Below are 17,948 nucleotides of genomic sequence, written 5' to 3' on the forward strand. Positions count from 1 at the left end.
TGCGCTATGTGGGGCCGCGAGGACACGCACCTGTACTTGGCCGACATGGCGTCATGCCATTGCAACCAGGTAATACTAAACGTGTTGGGAATTGTATGCACATGAAAATGTATTGCTGATTGTATGCTGGCCAGAACTAACCAATCGGTCAAATCTGACGAATAATCTGACTTTAGCGCGCAGGATAGCGTCAACGCTAGAATTTAGAGTCCCGCGGTGGGAGACTTAAAACGCTAAAATCTGGCTGAAAAAATACAGTTTTGGCGTTTTAGCGCCACGAGTGGGGATGCTCTGACTGTGAATAGTTGTTATTCTGTCGTTCATGATCGAATCACATTATTAAAATAACAGGAGGATCAGAACATGCCAGCTATCGGCAGCCAATCGAAATTCGCAATTTGGCCTAGGGATCGCCGTGATAGGCCAAATTTTCTCAAATGTACACTACAATAAAGCAGTACTAGTATAACGTTAGTCGGTCTAGTCGGTCGAACTCGAATTGACCAATAGAATTGCACTGTTACGTACTTACTGCACCGTTGTGCCGATTAACGACGTTGAAAAAGTGATGGAGGCAGCGCTCGAAGCCGAGTTCGATGCACTGGATGCAGAAATGCGAACGTATGACTCATGGCCTAGTGTGAAGACCAAGTCTCGATGCCTCGTGGAATACGCGAGCGGAAAGAGTGCTGGCACAATCTGCGGTAGCATTCACTGGACCAACCACATGCCGAACCATGTAATGAACAAGCACAACGAGGTGTGGGCGAACACGGAAAACAAAGCCGAGTTGTACGAACGTCTCGCTCGTGAAGACGCTCTGCCAGTCCTCCGACAAGTTGCTCGAAAACGGGTTGGCAAAGCATTCGCTGCCCGCCTCACAACAAAATTGCCCCCCACCAATGTCGTCAACATCGACTACGACAAGAATGAACAATCCGCGTTGATTCAAAGATGTTTGGAGCAAGGGTGTTCGATCAGCGCTGTGTTGGAGATGCAGGCCGAAGTGTATCGCCTCCTCGGCGGCAATCCCATTGCATGCTTGAAGGCGACATTACAACAGCATCAACGTAGGACACTCTGAATAGTACGTCCGTGGTTGTGATTCATGTCTAGGAAAGCATGTAGCCCAGTCGCCAGGCCTTGGCGATGTCGGATGCGACGATGATGGCACTGTCGGCATCGATGGCGAAGGTACAGTGCGTGCCAGCGGCGTGGTTGCCACTGAAATTGCGACAGCAGATCCAATCTGTGAGCATCATGGTGAGCACAGCTCACAAGGACAGACCGCCGCCACAAGTTTGAAGCGAGTTCGCCAACCACCATCACAGAAACCTAACAAGCGGTCCAAGTAGTTTATGTCTTTGCTAACGTGCCAGTATGTATCTATCACTAGTTGCTACGAACTACTGTATGTAGACTATGAGACTATAGGTCAATCATCGGAGCAACTGGTGACGACGGTTTCAGTGTCTAACGTTATTCACCGTTTGAGCAGAGTGAAACAAGTTCTACCAATAAGTTTTGTGACTTATGTATGGAACGACCAATTCTTTATCCTGCCCACACCACCCACTACACTCGGAGAGCTCCGCTTCTCACCAAGGTATAAGCTGCTGATGCTGGGGCAGCGAATGAACTCGCCGGTCGTGGGGTAGAGATTTGTAGGCATTTTGGTGAGAATTTTAGCCAATAAGATACTGACCCAGAAGTTTTGAAACCGCCGTAACCAAATCCATTGCGAGATTTCGCCAAACCAGATCCCTCGTCGCCAAGCATACATGGTGCTCAAGTCTGGGAAGCTCGAAAAGGTAGGCCACACTCATCAAACTATGACCAGTGAATCTCATGTGCGTGTTGCAGCATTCGCAAACGATCTTTGGCTCCAAGTGGAAGGTGAAGTGGGTCCACTTGGACGAAGCTACGTTGAAATGCTACCCCATGGCAAGTTTGTCGTGGCCCTCTCATGTATCTATCTCACAAGGAAGTGTTTGCAGGTGGTCAACCAGCAGGTGTTTCAAGGTGCCAAGTCCAAGCTCATCCAGTTGGACGAGTATACCGTGTCCATGCTTGATGAGGTATAGAACATAGTACGCATCGTGGCCCGAATCCGGCCTAAATTGCTGGCGTAGAGCAAATTCCACCGCAAGCATTGTTTTCAACTCACGGGAAAGCAAAAGGTAACGAGTGGGCAAGCAATATACAATCGTGAAACTTATCGTGAGGATGGTAGCAAAAGACCAAGATCTTTGCATGTTCCAGTGACCGAGACTGCCTCGAGTGGGTCGGCGCAATCTTGGTTCGTGTTCAATACATGTAACCATAGAGACATTGACTTTTTCCCCATAGAACCCGCATGTGGCCAAAAAGTCCAACCAAGCCGACGACGACGACGACGGCAGCGAGTACATCATCCCGTGCGTTGCCACAGTATAACTTACATGTCAACTCCATCGTTAGAGATAATACAGCTGTGCGCCGCGCAAAGGCAGCGTTCGCCAAGGTACACCCAGTAGCGGAATATAGTCATATGCACTAACGAACTCGACATGTTGTAAAGCTCGATGCTGGAAACTCTGGCACGATTGACAGCACGCGGCTGCATGAGCTGCTTGACACGATATCCTTTCAATCTGTATAGTCTGCTCTATTTTTTTTCGTACATTCGAGTTGACTTACATCCCAGCTGCACATGGGCTGGCACGGCGGCAGCGATCAAGTGGGCGTCATTCAGCACGTGTTGGATCCACACTCGACTGGTAATAGCCCCCCTTCCCTTTCCGTGGAATCTTTCAGCCAGCCTAACCGCCCTTATGCTCAGGCAAAATCGCACGTACCTTGTTTGCAACGTGGGCCCGCGCTCACTTTGTCGAAGCGGCAGCCCCCCCCGCCGCCCCCTCTCCAGTCCCAACACCGTCCAAGCCTTCCACCGGAGTCACGGACTGGAACGAAATGTACTGGGAACTCCTTCGGTCGGCATCTCCTGTCGTCCCGAAAGGTCTGAGCATGTCCCATATGATGAAGGAGTTTCACGATGCCGCCGACTCGTTTGCGCGGAGTGTGGTGGACGACTTGCTGCTGCATCCGGCTGCTTCGTCTGCAATCGACCCGCCATCCCCTCACCACGACCTCGTCGGGTACAACGACTGCACGTTGTTTGCCGCCAACGGCCTCTATGCTGTGGTGTACCCGCCGCCTTTGTCTTCGTCGCAGCAAGCTGCCAAGTCGCTCGGCCATGATATTCGAAGCAGTCGCGTGCTGCTGTCGGCGCTTGAGGCGGTGGAAGGCGCAGCCACGGACTTGGCCATCCCCGTGCAATGTGTTGTCGATTACATGGGCGTTCGCGTTCTCGTGGTTGCCCAAGTGCTGCAAGCTAGCACCACGACGTGCCACATCATGGCAGACACCCACGCCGCGGCGTCCTTTCGCCGCGTGCTCCATCAGTTGCACGTGTGCGACCTGGACGACAATGTGGCCGACATTGTGCCGTTTGAAACGCACTTGGTGCAAAGTCAGGGCAGGCTCGTGCTCTCCAAGCTGCGTCACGTATGCGCCCCTGATGTACTTCATGAGTCGGACGATGCCAATGGATTCGATCAAACGCCATCAAAACACTCGGCGTCGTTGACTGCTTGGAAGCTCCGACCAGAGTACATCCGGCAGTACCACACGCCGTTGTACTCGAATGCGTACCGTCAAGAGTCGACCCCCGCGCAGGACAACATTGTCGCATGCGCGAGCCACTACATGCAAAAATCTGTCCTCCCTGCATGTGTCCATCGATTGGAGTCATCGCCGGCTACTCTCGTTGGCCAGAATTTCTTTGATTCGGCGTCGTTCACCTCCATGTTGCATGCGGACGGAATCAACATGCGGTACCTCGGGCGCATCTACGACCTCGCGACGCTCAAGCACGTTCGCCGCCTCGTCATGACGGAAATGGTGGCGCGCGTGGCCAAGGTTCTGCTGCGCGCCATGCTCCGGGAAGCGCCGACGCATTGGCGCGCGCTGGCCACGGACTTGTTTAACGTGCTGTGCGGCGCGGGGCCGGACGCCGTCGACTTTTACCAGAGTCAAATTCAACCGACCGTGGAGCTCAAGTTTGGCGTCGCGACGCCCCACAACCTTCGACACGAGTTGCACATGCCGCAGCTGTTATTGGCGCTGCAGCACCACACTGGCGTCCAGATGGACCTCCCTGTGGCGATTAACTCGCAGTTTTTAGTGGACGATGCGCGCCACCCTCCATTCCGAACCCACCATGCGATCGCGGTGACATCGAGCGTGACGCTGGTCTGCACGACCACGTCGGTGTGCCAGGGCATGATCCAAGACACTGTCGTGTCGGACTCGATGGACGAAGACGCGTTGGAAGTCGCGTTGACCAACCTCAAGTTGGCGCTGGCGGTGGAGCAGGCGTGCCCCACCGACTCGCGTCACGTGCGGCTCTGTCACCTTCTGGTGCAAGCTGCCGAAGTCAGTTTGCGTGTGGATGCGGCCGACGACGCGGGTACGAGTGTGCCTATAGAACCTCAACTGACTGACTTTGGGGTTGTAGAAACGTTTGCGTCGCTGGCGTTGGAGGAAGGACCGACAGGACATGCGCTTCGGTCGCGCGCGTATGTCGTGTTGATGCGCCTGCATCATGCCAAAGAGGATATGGCCAGCGCCTTGCGCTCGTTTGAAAAGGCCCTGGAGGCTGCCACGTGGCACTTGGGGGCGAGTCACCCCGTGGTGCTGGGGGTGCTCTTGTCGCTCGTTGCCATTTGGATCGACCGCCAAGAGTGGCTCAAAGCGCTCAACATTCTCGACCACTGCACAACGGTACAAGTACAATGTGAAAAATCAATTTTTCGTGACCAAAGTCAATTTTCCCTTCGCAGGTTGTGAAAGAAGCGTACGGTCGGTATACGATTCAATACGCCCAACTCCGTTGCCAGCAAGCCCGGGTCTTGCACACACTGGGCCAACTCGACCAAGCCGTGAGCATGTTTGAAGACGCTCTGGCTATCTACGAAGGTATAGATACAACCGATTCAAAACGTTGCGCCCTTGTAATCATTCGTTCGTTTGTATGACGTGGCAGAGCTACCGTCGTGCGTCGTGGAAAGTGCCGACTGCTGCTCGGCCATGACGGCCATATTCCTCGACATGGCATCGCTGCAGCCGGCATTCAACATGGCAATGAAGACACACGACCTGCGGGTCTCGTCCGGCGACACGGACGCCATCTTGGCCTCGTGGATGCAGCTGGGGGCGTGCTCCAAAGCGCTACACGACGACTTCCGGGCTATCGAGTACTACAAGTCGGCCCTCGCGCTGGTCAAGGCGAACCAGGCGGCGATTTCCGACGCTGTCCAATGCATACAAGACATTTCCAGACAACTCTTGGCGCTGGTGTTCCAGACGCTGTCCCCCGAAGCCAAGCAGGTATATATATGTATATCCCCGCAATGTAGAAACTGACGGCAAGTGTAGTGTGTGGACAAGGTCAGCCGCAAGGAAAAAGCAGTGTCGAACGACCTCTTGGAGTTTGTCGTGGCCCAATTGTATGCACTGGACGCCCCTCAGTACCTTGATATGATCTTTCAAGACCTGCTCCGGGAAGCAGGCACTCCGTCGATGGCATTGTTTGAAGACTACCCAAGCGACATGCAACTCCGCGGCGCCCAACACCTCCTCAATCTATGATATCCCAAGTGTACTACCCCTTCATCACTGGTTTTAACGTAGCAGCACTTGTAATTAGCTCAAACAGAACCATACCTAGTACTACAGTATACCGGTATATAATCGATTGCAAGATTTATAACCTAGAGACAAACTATGCCACAAGATGGTGGTGGGGATGAATATAATATTAACAAGTACTGTACATTAACGCCATACGTATTATGACGACGCGCTGCCTTCCGACACGGTACCGTCGTCGAGGATCTGCGGCACCGACACCGGTTTGAGATACTGTTTGCCGTCGTGGTACCCCACGGCAATGACCCCTGCGATGCCGTCTACAATCGACTTCATCATGGCAAACGTGTGCTTCTTTTGGACGTTGGGTTCGACCTGCCACAGCTTTTTGGTCGTGTGGCTGTAGTGACTTAGAATCGGCGACAACCGGCTCTCGTACGCCTTGGGGGAATGGGTGGCTGTAAACAAACTCAAACACACGGCCACGTAGATCGCGCCAGCTTGAAGCGCGCGGCAAAAGTTGGCTTGATTTGCATCTTCTTCCGCGTCCCCCAAGATGTAGACGAGCTCGCCAAAGATGGCCGGGAACGGGGACGTGGCATACTCCCGCGGCAGCAACGCCGTCAACGACGCCTCCAGTCCAAGCGTCCATCTACAAAGTGCAAAGTGAAGGGCAAAGTGCCGATTGTCAACACGTACGAGTCCCACGAGATGAGCTCGCCCTTGCGCTGCTTGTTGCGTAAAATGTCAATCACGACGCTGTCCACAGCATCTTTCGACTCCTTTACACATAGCGCAAACGCCTGGATGTAGTCGAAGCCAGCCATGTTGGCCTCGAACTCATCGTTGGCCTTGTCGCGCGACGAGCCCTTGCGCGGCGGCGACACGTCCCCGTCCTCATCCTCGATCAAGTCGTGCTTGACAAATCGCCCTTTCACTCGTGGCCGCGTGTCCGCCAGAGTCTTCCGCACGGGGTACTTGAACCATTTGTGTCGAGACAATCGCTACATTTGGGGCCATCACAACGTGAACTTTCATGAATTGAAAACTATTACTTTGGAACGCTTGAGAAGGTATCGATCCAGCATGAGTCGCCGGCTGCGCGGCGTGTACAGCCCAATGCGATGGCCACCGCTCGCGACGCCTTCTTCCTCTACTTCGTCGTCTGTCGGTTTCAGAATTGCCAGCGTCGATGCGGCGGCGTTCGCGGCGTCCGTGGCAGTCGGTGTCGACATGTTCAACCTGTCACAACCGTTATATTTTGATCTTCGTTGAATACAAACTACCGTTCCGACGACGCTTCGGTGCGTTTCATGGAGCTGAGTACGTTGGCCGCGTCGTCATCGTGGTCATCCTGGGGCCGACGACGGGCATCTCTTGTAGGCTCGTCCTCTTCGTCCGAGCTGTATACGGGGATGGCAACTTTGGACAGAGGGGGAGGGGGCTCTTGCTCCGCCTTCAAGTCTGGCAGCGGCGGGCGCGGCAAAAACGAGTCCGTGGCGGCGGCGTTGGTCGCCTCGTGGTGGCGAAAGTAGATTGGAGGGGGTGGCAATTGCGTGTGCGCCTTGTACCCGTCGCTCCCTCGACGGGGCGCCGACGCATGGTACGTTGAATGATGCGACGTCGGGGGGTACGACATGTGGTGGTGATGATTGGAGAGGTGCTTGGACACGCTGCTCTTTTGATACACAGGAGGCTGCGAGTACGGCACCGACGACGCGGACGCAGACGGAGGGTACGGCATAGCAGCAGTCGATGGAAAGCTGCCATTGGACAACAGCGATGGTTTGGCATCTCGATAGTACGACGGGTCGTCGTGGGTTCTGCTAGACTTGGCATGAAGTTGGTGCGGCTGCAGGTGGTGGTGGTGGCTTCGGGCCGACGAGTCGTCTGCTGCACTACTGCGGACAGCATAGTCGTCGTCGCGGTATGATTGGTGGGGAAAATCACTGACGCGCCGCAGCGGGTGGTGGCTGCTGCCATTGTTGGTGACGCGCAGGGGATACAGTGTCGAGGCGCGGTAGTCAGCGTCGTCCGGGCGTGGGAGATACCCCTGGGAAACGTAAGTTGGTCCATGGTGGTACGCGGAATGGGCTAGTTGGGCTTGGGCGTCCACGAGTTGGCCTTCCAGTTTCCGGTTCTTGTACTGCATCGCCCGAAGCGCCTCTTCCAGCTCTTCGATGCGCCGGGTTTGGCGATCAATGTAATCCAGCAGTTTTTGGTTTTCTCGTTGCAACTGGTGGTTCTGTTCCTGGAGGTCCCCCACAGCATCGAACGGCGGCGGCGAGTGGCGGGACGGTTGATGCAAGTCGCCGCTGTGATGAAACGACGACGGCAAAAATCCGTTCGACGACGAAGGTGCTGCTGGCAACGGCTGATCGTGTCGAGGAGGAGACTGCTGAGGTCGAATGGGGCGAAGAGCCAAGGCGGCGGGGGCCGGAGCAAGAGGTCGGAGCACTGGCGACGGTTCGGTCAGACGCTGGGGCGAGTCGCGGAGCAGGGCGGCTGGAAACGCGGGTATCTCTGCTGACGACGCGCGATGCAGCGAAGGAGAAGGCGAGTACGTGGAGGCAGCTTCAGTCGCGAGCCCTGAGTTGACATGCGATTTCTGCGGAGCTTCGGGGTCGATCGTGAGGACACACTGCGGACATACCCATTCGCCTGGAGGAATTTGCTCCAGCGGCGGATTCAAGCAATACGTGTGAAACACTACAACAAAGTCAATGCGTGGCCATGCCCGAAGACAAGGTACCTTTGTCACAAGCGTCACAAATGAGCGACAGGTCGTCGTTTTCGTTGATGTGGCACACTTCACAGAGGTCCGCAACGCTTTCGTCGTCGTCGAGATCGTCATCGTCCTGGTCACGTGGCTGCTTTCGCTTGGCCGCCTTGGAGTCTTTGCCCAGCTTACGTTTCTTCGTTGGTTTCCTGTCGCGGCGACCGTTGACGTCGTCACTGCCGTCGTTGCTTTGCTCACCGTCTATGGTGTCGGACGTACTGCTTCGTCCGCGCGTTCGACGTGCCATTGGTGCCGGAGACATGCCGTGGCTCATGGCTGGGCTGGGCTGCTGGTCCTGCTGCGCGTCGACGCCTGCCAAGTCGCCGTCAGGTTTGGCCATCACAGCCGTGCGTTTTGTGTGCAGTTTCTTGGGATTCTGGCTTTCTGGGACGTGGGAATATTCGCTTATTTTTAGCCAATCACGTGACAGTCCTCTGACCCCATCAACGATTTCGTCGGTGGTTCTGGGCCGTCCATGTATACTCAAGTCAAGTGGTGGCCATTAGTGCTCCCAGACGCTTTGAAAATGCCAATCAAATCGACAGACCAGCTACATAAAACGTGTTGTGGCAATCCACGTGTGGACGGACTGCCACGACTGCGTTGGCAATTAAAGGGCAACTTCGTTGGGTGGCGGTAAGTGGTGGTGGAGTGAGTGATAGGAAAGGCGCCACTTGAGCACCATTGGTGGGTTTTATGGGAGATGTACTGCGTTAAACGTGAGTACTTACAGTGTAGGATCGGAACATAGGCCACAATGGATGGACGAGAATTTCAATGGATTGTACAGAGTTGCTATGATGCAGCAAAAAAACACTGTCGTGGACGATATTCATAAGAGTTGTGGGTATCTATACGCTGTGACGTAGAGGGCCAAAATCTATCGGTCGAGTACGATCGATATTGGTTGTTGTCGTACAACGAACAACCATGTTAGTGGCTGTCCCAGTTTAACGTCAAACCAACGGTAATGGTGAACTGCGTTTTTTATGAATGTTTGTAGTTTGGTCGACCATTATCAGCGTATTACGGTATGTACTGTACAGTACAGCTCTTGGATAGTTGAGTTGTTGTTACCGAGGTATGTATCCCTCTCTGGACCATGAGGTTGGCATGCTGGTGTTTCGCTGGCGAGGAGTTCTCACTTGGAAGTCCAATTCAATAGCCCAACACAATTCGTAGGAGAGAGGGACAAAGAAACTCGTATCGAATCACACGGCAGACGAGGGAATTCAAAAACCAATCGAGAATTCCACCATGGTTAGATCGACACAATAGTGAAGCGTGTTCTCGAATATGATGAAACAAGTTCGTCGGGTGGACGGTGACGCCCCAAAGCATATCCCCATGCTATGTACGTAGTGTTGTGTTGCTGACTCAATCGTGGCTGGCTCGATAACCTCAATCAACCAGCTTTTATGCCCATGATGGTACAATGCTGACGGGTTTGATGTGTGGTAGTCGCATCGCCTCTACGATACGGCTATCTTCACTGAATTGTGAAAAGTCCATCGCGAAACGTCCGGAACGTTTCACGCGCGACAAACGAGGACGACATTTGAAGTGTGTGAAGTAGTTACACCGTCGATCCGGTTCGAACGGTTTCTGCGGACCGGGGGCTTGCTGAGATTTCAAACGTCTTGATCAAGACTGCTCGGTGGTATTGAGTACTAGTACGTGGCACCTTAGTATCTGGTGCTTCGATCGAACATTCGACGAGCGAACGTTATGCTAAATCTTGACCCCACAACTACAATGACCGCCCAGCATCGTATCGCAGTATTGGCAATGCAGAGCTAATCAGCTATGGCCATCACTGCGGAGCTACCTCAGGTTGCGGATGTACAGTACATAGCGTTGGACCTGCAGTACTACCTACCCCTTGGTGGTCGTGTTCGATATTTTTTATATATTTTGGGCGTAGATGTAACATACCTACACTGTACTACACCACAGTAGGTTGAAGTACCACGAGGTCATTTCAACCGAGTGACTGGTGGACACAGCTTCACAGCCCTGTGCGCAATGGTTACTTGGATCCCTGACGTGTATTGGCGATGCTACGTCAATGGTGTTGCGAGTCTCGTTGGTCATGTAGTAATGTGAACAGTACTTACTGCAGGTGTTTCAAGGCCTAGCGAGCGAAATCGAACGTCCAGAGGACTTCAACATGGCATTGAACTTGTTCTGCCCGTGACGACGCAAGAGTAGTGTATGATCCAGATCGAGTAGCACTGGGACTGATTTCGGTACAGATAAATAGCATTACAGGTCTGTACTACATGCAACAGCACCACCAAATGTCGAAAGTCGAGCAGATTCTGCGCGTCATCGAATGAACGACCCTCATATATATATCCCATTTCAAAACTTTCATCGTCGTCGACACCCCACCACCACTCTCCGTAGTACTACACGACACCACCGCACTGCTTCTATACACTATGATGCCTTCCGTTGCCAACATGACCAAGCCGTCCAAGATGGCTGGTCATACACAACACATGCACCACAACTTGCCGCCCATGACGCCAATCCCGCTCACTGGTCCCCGCCGCATTGGATCGTGGCCGCTCGAGGAAATCAAGTACACTCATTTTCTGTCCGCGCTGTTCAAGTCCAGTCGGCTGGAAAACGTGCCGAGTGGCACGAGCCTTCGCCAATGGCTGGGCAAGCAACTCAACTGCGCCCCCATGCGCTTGAGCAAGAAGTTCGACAAGGTATCAGGCATGCTCGGGCTCGTCAAGTTTGAAGTGCGCCAAGACGTGCTGGATGCTATGACCCCCGCCCAGCGCCGCGCCCAGATCAAGGAAATGCACGACCTACGTACCAAGCTTGAGGTCGCCGTCGCGAGGGAGATGGCAGGCTTGAAGCCGTTGGCCCATCACTTGGAAAAGCACGGGCGACCCATGGTGTCCGCAAGTGTCATGCACGCATCGCCCAAGAAGAATCGCGCTCGCAAGTTTACTAACGACGACAACGACATCCTGTTCAAGGGACGATTGTCGCTGACTTCCATGCTGCAAAGCACGGGGGACATCGTGCCGCGCAAGTCGAATCGAAATTGTGTCCGTCGTAGCTACTCGTACGACTCATCCGACGAGTCTGAGGTGGGGATTAAGGACGAACACATGGAGCCTTCCATGGAGCCATTGCCATTTCATCCCCCCACCGCAACGTCAGCAGCCGCCGATTGGAACGCCGCTGCAGAATGTCATATCACGGGGCGGCCTAGTGCCGCGTTGACGTTGGAAGACCTCGAATGGATTGGCCAGTTCATGGACGATTTGCCTTCGTTGGACACGACGGGGGACGCATTTTGGACGTCGATCCGTGAAATCGACTGCCTGAATCCGTACTCAACCCAGCTACTCGACACGTCCACCGAACAAACCCCGTCGACCTAACAATATACGTGCATTCAGGATATAGCTGAAGTATTTTAACGCGCACAACATAGCCTTTTTTAAAAGTAATCAGTCACCAGCTGACCAGAAACATTCACACTGGCGAAATGTCCTTGAAACACCATAATGGCAATACCGTAATTTCATATACCCGCTTAGAATACATATTACATCGAACCTTTATAGCAAACTACCTGTAGAATTTGTTGGAGGTGGAAGTAGGGGTTGGGGTTGTTACCCCATCCCTTTGTGGGAAAGTACAATTCAATACAAATGGCAAGTTTAACATGATGCCGTTTGTATCCGGGAATCCGGATAATCCTGCTCAGGATGTCATCGGGTGTTGCGAGCCGCCCAACACCACTGACAGAATTGACAGGTTCCGCCGCAACTCTCATCATGCTCAGCCGTCAAACACAAGCCGTCCGACGGATGTCGGCGTCCGCCAAGGTGTGGATCAACAAGGACACCAAGGTCATCTGTCAAGGGTTCACCGGCAAGCAAGTACGTTTATAAGTCCATACCCACGATGTCGGGAGGTATTCACCAGTAGTGGTTGTACTAGGGTACCTTCCATTCGGAACAAGCGATCGCATACGGCACCAACTATGTCGGCGGCGTGACCCCCAAGAAGGGTGGTACTACCCATTTGGGTCTTCCCGTGTTCAACACGGTGCAAGAAGCTAAGGACGAAGTGGGCGCGGAAGCGTCCATCATCTTCGTGCCCCCGCCCTACTGCGCGCAAGCCATCATCGACGCCATCCACGCCGAAATCCCGTTGATCGTCGCTATTACCGAAGGCATCCCACAACAGGACATGGTCAAGGTGAAGTGGCACTTGAACCAGCAATCCGCGTCGCGCTTGATCGGGCCCAACTGCCCCGGTATCATCAAGCCCGGTGAGTGCAAGATGGGCATCATGCCTGGTTACATCCACTCCAAGGGTAAGATCGGTATCGTGTCGCGTTCCGGCACTTTGACCTACGAAGCCGTGCACCAAACGACCTCCACTGGTTTGGGTCAATCGACCGTCATTGGTATCGGCGGGGACCCGTTCAACGGCACGAACTTCATCGACTGCTTGGAACGCTTCACCAACGACCCGGAAACCGAAGGCATCATCATGATCGGTGAAATCGGCGGGACCGCCGAAGAAGAAGCCGCCGAGTGGCTCGCCGAATACGGCGATCCCAACAAGCCCGTGGTCAGTTTCATTGCCGGCATCACGGCCCCGCCCGGCCGCCGCATGGGTCACGCCGGTGCCATCGTCTCTGGAGGCAAGGGCACGGCCGAAGGCAAGTTCGCCGCTTTGGAAAAGGCCGGTGTTGCCGTCACCCGGTCCCCTGCCCGCCTCGGCACGACCATGTTGCAACAATTCGCCAAGCGCGCTGGCAACTAAGCCCGTTGTCGTTGTGCATTGGTTGTATGTAGCCATATCCCCATTATACCCTTGAAAATACTATGCAGTAATATGCATGCTCGGATGGGATGTACTGTTGGTAGGTGTAAGATTGGGTGTACAGTAACGGTACTCTGGGCTGTCGTAATGTAGTGGACGGTACAGTTTACGGCTTTGCCTGGCCAACGGAATAAAACGTCGTGGTGTGTAGGACACGTTTTACGTTAAATCGTTTCTTTGTATGCAGTCTAATTTAATTGTACATGACGGGGAGAGGACATATATTGCATCACGCAGAGTTTGTAACAAAGGAGTTGGTAGATGGCTCCTAACGTTACCGGTAGTACCCGAGTACAGGGCCTAGCGGTACAGTAGTAGGTACACTGTTAAAGAGCTTCATCGCAAGGAAACGACGGACATGAGGTGAATGTTTAACCCATAAAACAAGTAACTAGTAATGCGTTATATTTAATTACAGACGTACTATCAAGTGTTGGAGGCACTCCGCATGACATAATTATCTTTGACAATCCGATCGCAAAGATGCTCAAGCGCAAGCGAGACGACGACACGGAGAATGAGATCATGCATGTGAACGGACGACACCATGCAATGGGCATCAACGATCGTCCCTCCGCAGTCGTCGAAGTTGCTGTTGGGGTGTCGGTGCTTGTATTCGGGAAGCATGCAGCGGTATGTAGGCATCATTGGTGGTACTGTGGTCCGACGACGTCGTCTTGAACACATGCTTGCAGGTGGTGAGGTACATGACAAATTCCGCGGAGCCCCCTCTTGTGGGTGTCGAATTCCTTCGGCCAGTGGGCAATTGCGACGGTATGTGGAATTCCAAGCGCTTCTTCCAGTGCAAGTTGAACCGTGGCATGTTTGTGCGCAAGGACCAGGTTGAGGTAGGCACATACTCTCGATGCTGCTCATCGTCAATGACTCTCCATGCTCATCCTCCATGTCAATCATTCGTTCCTTATCATTCATGCTTGTTGCAGCCTTTCTCTACGCGCGATGCGGCGGCGTGCACCCTCCAAGCCATGTGGCGTCGTCGAAAGCAAACGTTGGCGGTACTGCACACGCGAGACTAACCGTGTCGTGACGTTGATGTGTACGTAGTTCAAAACACTTGTGCTGACCCAAACGTGGAACACATTGGACAACCACCAAGAACAGCTCAACCTCAAGCGCGCCGAGCAGACCAAGTCCGCGTGCGACGCGCTCTCGATCCTGGCCAAGGAATTGGTACATTGTCCTTGAATAGTATTTGGCCCTCATCTATGTTTAGGTGCTGTCCAAGCCCCCACTCCCGCGAACTCTTTCCGAGCTGCCGACGACGTACGATGGCCCCGAGTTGCACTGGCCCCTCACACTCCCAAATGTCCTCTCCATGATGGAGCACTTCAAATTAGGCCACGTCATGCATGCCACGTACGTTCCCATCCAACAAACCCTTGCCGTGCATACTGCACGCCATACTGAATGGCAATATGAAAAGTCCATGTGACACTGTGTGCTCTTGTGACTAGATATGTGATGGAGGTGCTGGCACAAGCTACGCCCCTCTTCAAAGCATCCCCGACCTTGCAGCACGTGGACGTCGGACCTACTGACCGACTGACCATCATTGGCGATTTGCATGGTCAATTGCAGGTACAGTGCAAACCTGGATTCGTGCATGTATCAATATATATATATATATATCTTCTAGGTTTGTGCCTATATATATATATATTCTAATATGCAACCTTGTATAGGACTTGTACTGTATTCTGCTGACCAACGGGCTACCGTCGGGGACCAACAAGTACCTGTTCAACGGAGACTTTGTGGACCGAGGTCACTTTGGAGCGGAAGTCGTGCTCGTCTTGCTGTGCTTTAAACTGCTATATCCTAACGGAGTGTTCCTAAACCGAGGGAATCACGAGTCGCGCAACCAGAACTCGTGGATGGGGTTTGAAGAAGAGATTCTGCGCAAGTACAACACCACACCAACCACCGCCACAACCAACCAAGCCGTGACCGTCTTGGCGGGGTTCCAGGTACCCCTGTCTACTACTAGTACTAGTACTAGTCCTAGTACTAGTAGTACCACTAGTAGCTCATGGGCCGTTTGTTGTAGGACATGTTTGACACGTTGCCACTGTGTGCGCTTGTGCTAAATCGCATCTTCATCGTGCACGGCGGGCTCTTCTCGGCGCGTCACGTCACGCTGGACCAACTCAACCACGTCGACCGGTTCCGCGAACCCCCGCTGCATTCCAAGCTCGACCAAGATCGGTTGTTTGAAGAGATGTTGTGGAGCGACCCCCGCACGATTCATGTATATATCACCCTTCAATATATATATATATTTAGGATGACCGATCGCGTAGGGCCAACAAGCGTCGGTGCGCGGGGCGGGCGTCGAATTCGGCGAAGACGTGACCAACGAATTCTGCAGTGTGAACAAGGTAGCGCTCGTGATTCGATCGCACGAGTGTGTGCCGGAAGGGTACGCGGTGCTGCATGGCGGGCGGCTCATCACGCTGTTCTCAGCGTCCAAGTACTGCGGCACGCAGATGAACAAGGGTGCATTTTGCAGTCTCAAAGCCGACTGCCGGCCTGAAATCCAGCAGTTTATTGCGCCGCCGCTTCACACGTACAGTCGGGTCAAGCCCATGTTTCCCCAGTACAACAGCGTCGGCGGCGACCTCCATTTGGCTCATGAGGTCGTCAACGAAGCCGACATGTCCGCTGACACGACGATGCATGCGTCGCTGGAAGAAGACTCGCTGCGCATGATTGCCGAGCGCATTTGCGAACACAAGTCGGACCTGTTTCGGTACTTTACCCAGCACGAACATGCGGCCAGGAACGGCCGCGTGTCCCGCGTCGTGTGGGCCGACGCGCTCAAAGCCGAGCTCAAGCTGGACCTGCCCTTCCTTCTCTACCAGTCCAAGCTCGTGGACGTGGAAGCGGACAACACGATCAACTACTCCAAGTATGTTTGTACCTACATAGGAAGTGCTGTTGAAGTGCTATATGTGATGCTGATAGAGATATGGTTAGGTTCTTGTCCCGGTATCGCATTGAAAACCCCGCGATGGACTCGACGGGATGGCAAGCCAATATGATTGCCACGATTTGCAAAAAACTGTATCGGGCCATGGGCGCCGGCAGCATCCAACATGTACGAACATTATACTGGTCCAGATGATGATAAATTTTATATATGAATATATATATATATATTATTTTATGTAATATATATATATATATCCATGGTTTTGTAGGCATTTCAGATCTTTGACACGGACGCAAGTGGGTCGATAGAATACGACGAGTTTGCCCATACATTGAAGCAATTGGATACCGGACTGTCCGATAAACAGGTAAGCTCTCGGTATATCACACCTCTCAAATGTCTCGAATAGTAGTAGAACTAGTAGTACTAGCACGGCATTCTACTTGGGTTAGATTTACGAATTGATGCGCACGGCCGACACGAACGACGACGGGCGGCTCGACTTTAAGGAATTCGTATCCCGCTTTGAAGTGATTTTCAAACATGTACGGGCTCCCAACCGACTAGCGAGCAGCCCCCCGACATCGCCATTGGCATCATCATGCGCCGCCGCCGACATGATGAGTCCCTCCAAGCTCCGGCGGCGCAAGTCGTCCATGGATGCAGACATGCCCGGGATCGTTCCTAGTAGTAGTAGCAGTACTAGTAGTACTACTAGTAGGCCGATGTCCCCACTTCCTCCACAAATGTACAATCAACACCCTCTGGACAAGGACACGATGGTCGCGCTCCTCGATATTGGCAAGGCGGTGCTTTCCCTAGACCAGTCGCTCGACGCTGTGTTCCAGTCGTTCGACACGAACGGCGACGGCGTGCTCCAGCGGGACGAGTTTGAGGCGGCGCTGACGTCGCTGGGCATTGCGATGCCCGCTGCGCTGCTACACAAGGTCGTCGCGGCCATCGACTTGGACGGGGGCAACACGATCGACTACAAGGAGTTTCTGGCGGCGTTCAGCGTCGCCGACATGCGGACGGACCGGCGGGGGGTGGGGGACGAGATGACGTGGCAGGACACGATCCTGCAGCAGGTCGCGGGGCTGTTTTACCAGCACCGCATCCACATCCGCATGTGCTTTCGCCTGTTCGACCAGGACAATTCGGGCTGCATCGACCGCGACCAGTTCCGGACGGGCATTGCCGAGTTCAACACGATCCTCGACTCGCCACTGAGCGCCGACCAAATCGACGCGCTGCTGGTGCATCTCGACAAGAACGGCGACGGCGTGATCAGTTACAAGGAGTTTTTAGAAGGGTTCCAAGTCGTGAGCATGGAGTCGTAACTAGCTCGAAGATGTTTGAATCCACGAGGACAGCACTGCACGACCTCGTGTATGTCAAAGTGTCCTGCAGAGTGTCCTGCCGCCCATGAGTCGGTAGTGCATAGTGGAGGCCACCACCCGCTCCATCATCGTCTCAACGGGCACCGCGCCACAACCAATGACACACACTCTTGAACTTCACCTTCCCAGAGGTCCAAACAATCTATCTACGATAATGTATACGATACAAACGGCAGTATATCCGTAGATCGCTACATTTTCCACGTCAACGACATTGAATGTGTTCGACGATCCTTGGTCGATTGCAAGTTAGCACCAT

The 17,948-nt window shown here is 53.5% G+C and overlaps 6 protein-coding genes across 11 annotated transcripts; 5 read left to right on the forward strand and 1 right to left on the reverse strand.

Annotated features, from left to right (window-relative positions):
- The first annotated feature begins 532 nt into the window (after window positions 1-532).
- H257_07387 (hypothetical protein) lies at window positions 533-1,390 on the forward strand. Its single transcript, XM_009832892.1, has 2 exons — window positions 533-1,070; window positions 1,117-1,390. The coding sequence occupies exons 1-2, from the start codon at window positions 569-571 to the stop codon at window positions 1,353-1,355; spliced, it is 741 nt and encodes a 246-aa protein (XP_009831194.1). The 5' UTR covers window positions 533-568; the 3' UTR covers window positions 1,356-1,390.
- A 359-nt stretch (window positions 1,391-1,749) lies between these two features.
- On the forward strand, window positions 1,750-5,808 carry H257_07388. Of its 2 annotated transcripts, none has more exons than XM_009832894.1 (14): window positions 1,750-1,811; window positions 1,864-1,944; window positions 1,998-2,078; window positions 2,133-2,180; window positions 2,234-2,299; window positions 2,350-2,405; window positions 2,461-2,503; window positions 2,561-2,620; window positions 2,693-2,759; window positions 2,822-4,510; window positions 4,559-4,824; window positions 4,884-5,019; window positions 5,087-5,430; window positions 5,479-5,808. In XM_009832894.1, exons 1-14 carry the CDS (start codon window positions 1,782-1,784, stop codon window positions 5,689-5,691), a joined length of 3,180 nt encoding a protein of 1,059 aa, XP_009831196.1. In that variant the 5' UTR covers window positions 1,750-1,781; the 3' UTR covers window positions 5,692-5,808. The 2 variants fall into 2 exon arrangements, with proteins under 2 accessions (XP_009831196.1, XP_009831195.1); XM_009832893.1 differs by having other exon boundaries at window positions 2,561-2,635; window positions 2,687-2,759; window positions 5,479-5,803.
- Window positions 5,809-5,837: 29 nt separating this feature from the next.
- H257_07389 (hypothetical protein) lies at window positions 5,838-8,850 on the reverse strand. 4 transcript variants are annotated; one of them, XM_009832895.1, is made up of 5 exons: window positions 8,444-8,850; window positions 6,978-8,400; window positions 6,747-6,933; window positions 6,391-6,695; window positions 5,838-6,343 (listed from the first exon to the last, which is right to left on the reverse strand). In XM_009832895.1, the coding sequence occupies exons 1-5, from the start codon at window positions 8,808-8,810 to the stop codon at window positions 5,893-5,895; spliced, it is 2,733 nt and encodes a 910-aa protein (XP_009831197.1). In that variant the 5' UTR covers window positions 8,811-8,850; the 3' UTR covers window positions 5,838-5,892. The 4 variants fall into 4 exon arrangements, with proteins under 4 accessions (XP_009831197.1, XP_009831199.1, XP_009831198.1 ...); XM_009832897.1 differs by having other exon boundaries at window positions 5,838-6,695; XM_009832896.1 differs by having other exon boundaries at window positions 6,391-6,933.
- A 2,085-nt stretch (window positions 8,851-10,935) lies between these two features.
- Window positions 10,936-11,877, forward strand: H257_07390 (hypothetical protein; the record flags this gene model as incomplete). Its single annotated transcript, XM_009832899.1, has 1 exon — window positions 10,936-11,877. The coding sequence occupies one exon, from the start codon at window positions 10,936-10,938 to the stop codon at window positions 11,875-11,877; it is 942 nt and encodes a 313-aa protein (XP_009831201.1).
- Window positions 11,878-12,244: 367 nt separating this feature from the next.
- Window positions 12,245-13,366, forward strand: H257_07391 (succinyl-CoA ligase [GDP-forming] subunit alpha, mitochondrial). The gene is made up of 2 exons (XM_009832900.1): window positions 12,245-12,381; window positions 12,443-13,366. Exons 1-2 carry the CDS (start codon window positions 12,277-12,279, stop codon window positions 13,274-13,276), a joined length of 939 nt encoding a protein of 312 aa, XP_009831202.1. The 5' UTR covers window positions 12,245-12,276; the 3' UTR covers window positions 13,277-13,366.
- A 442-nt stretch (window positions 13,367-13,808) lies between these two features.
- H257_07392 lies at window positions 13,809-17,864 on the forward strand. 2 transcript variants are annotated; one of them, XM_009832901.1, is made up of 12 exons: window positions 13,809-13,969; window positions 14,032-14,184; window positions 14,281-14,352; window positions 14,402-14,527; window positions 14,571-14,713; window positions 14,812-14,935; window positions 15,040-15,324; window positions 15,405-15,605; window positions 15,658-16,265; window positions 16,334-16,454; window positions 16,558-16,656; window positions 16,742-17,864. In XM_009832901.1, the coding sequence occupies exons 1-12, from the start codon at window positions 13,820-13,822 to the stop codon at window positions 17,627-17,629; spliced, it is 2,970 nt and encodes a 989-aa protein (XP_009831203.1). In that variant the 5' UTR covers window positions 13,809-13,819; the 3' UTR covers window positions 17,630-17,864. The 2 variants fall into 2 exon arrangements, with proteins under 2 accessions (XP_009831203.1, XP_009831204.1); XM_009832902.1 differs by having other exon boundaries at window positions 16,558-17,864.
- Window positions 17,865-17,948: the final 84 nt, after the last annotated feature.

This window comes from Aphanomyces astaci (assembly GCF_000520075.1).
Source record: "Aphanomyces astaci strain APO3 unplaced genomic scaffold supercont1.15, whole genome shotgun sequence".
NCBI classification, from domain to species: Eukaryota; Oomycota; class Saprolegniomycetes; order Saprolegniales; family Verrucalvaceae; genus Aphanomyces; species Aphanomyces astaci.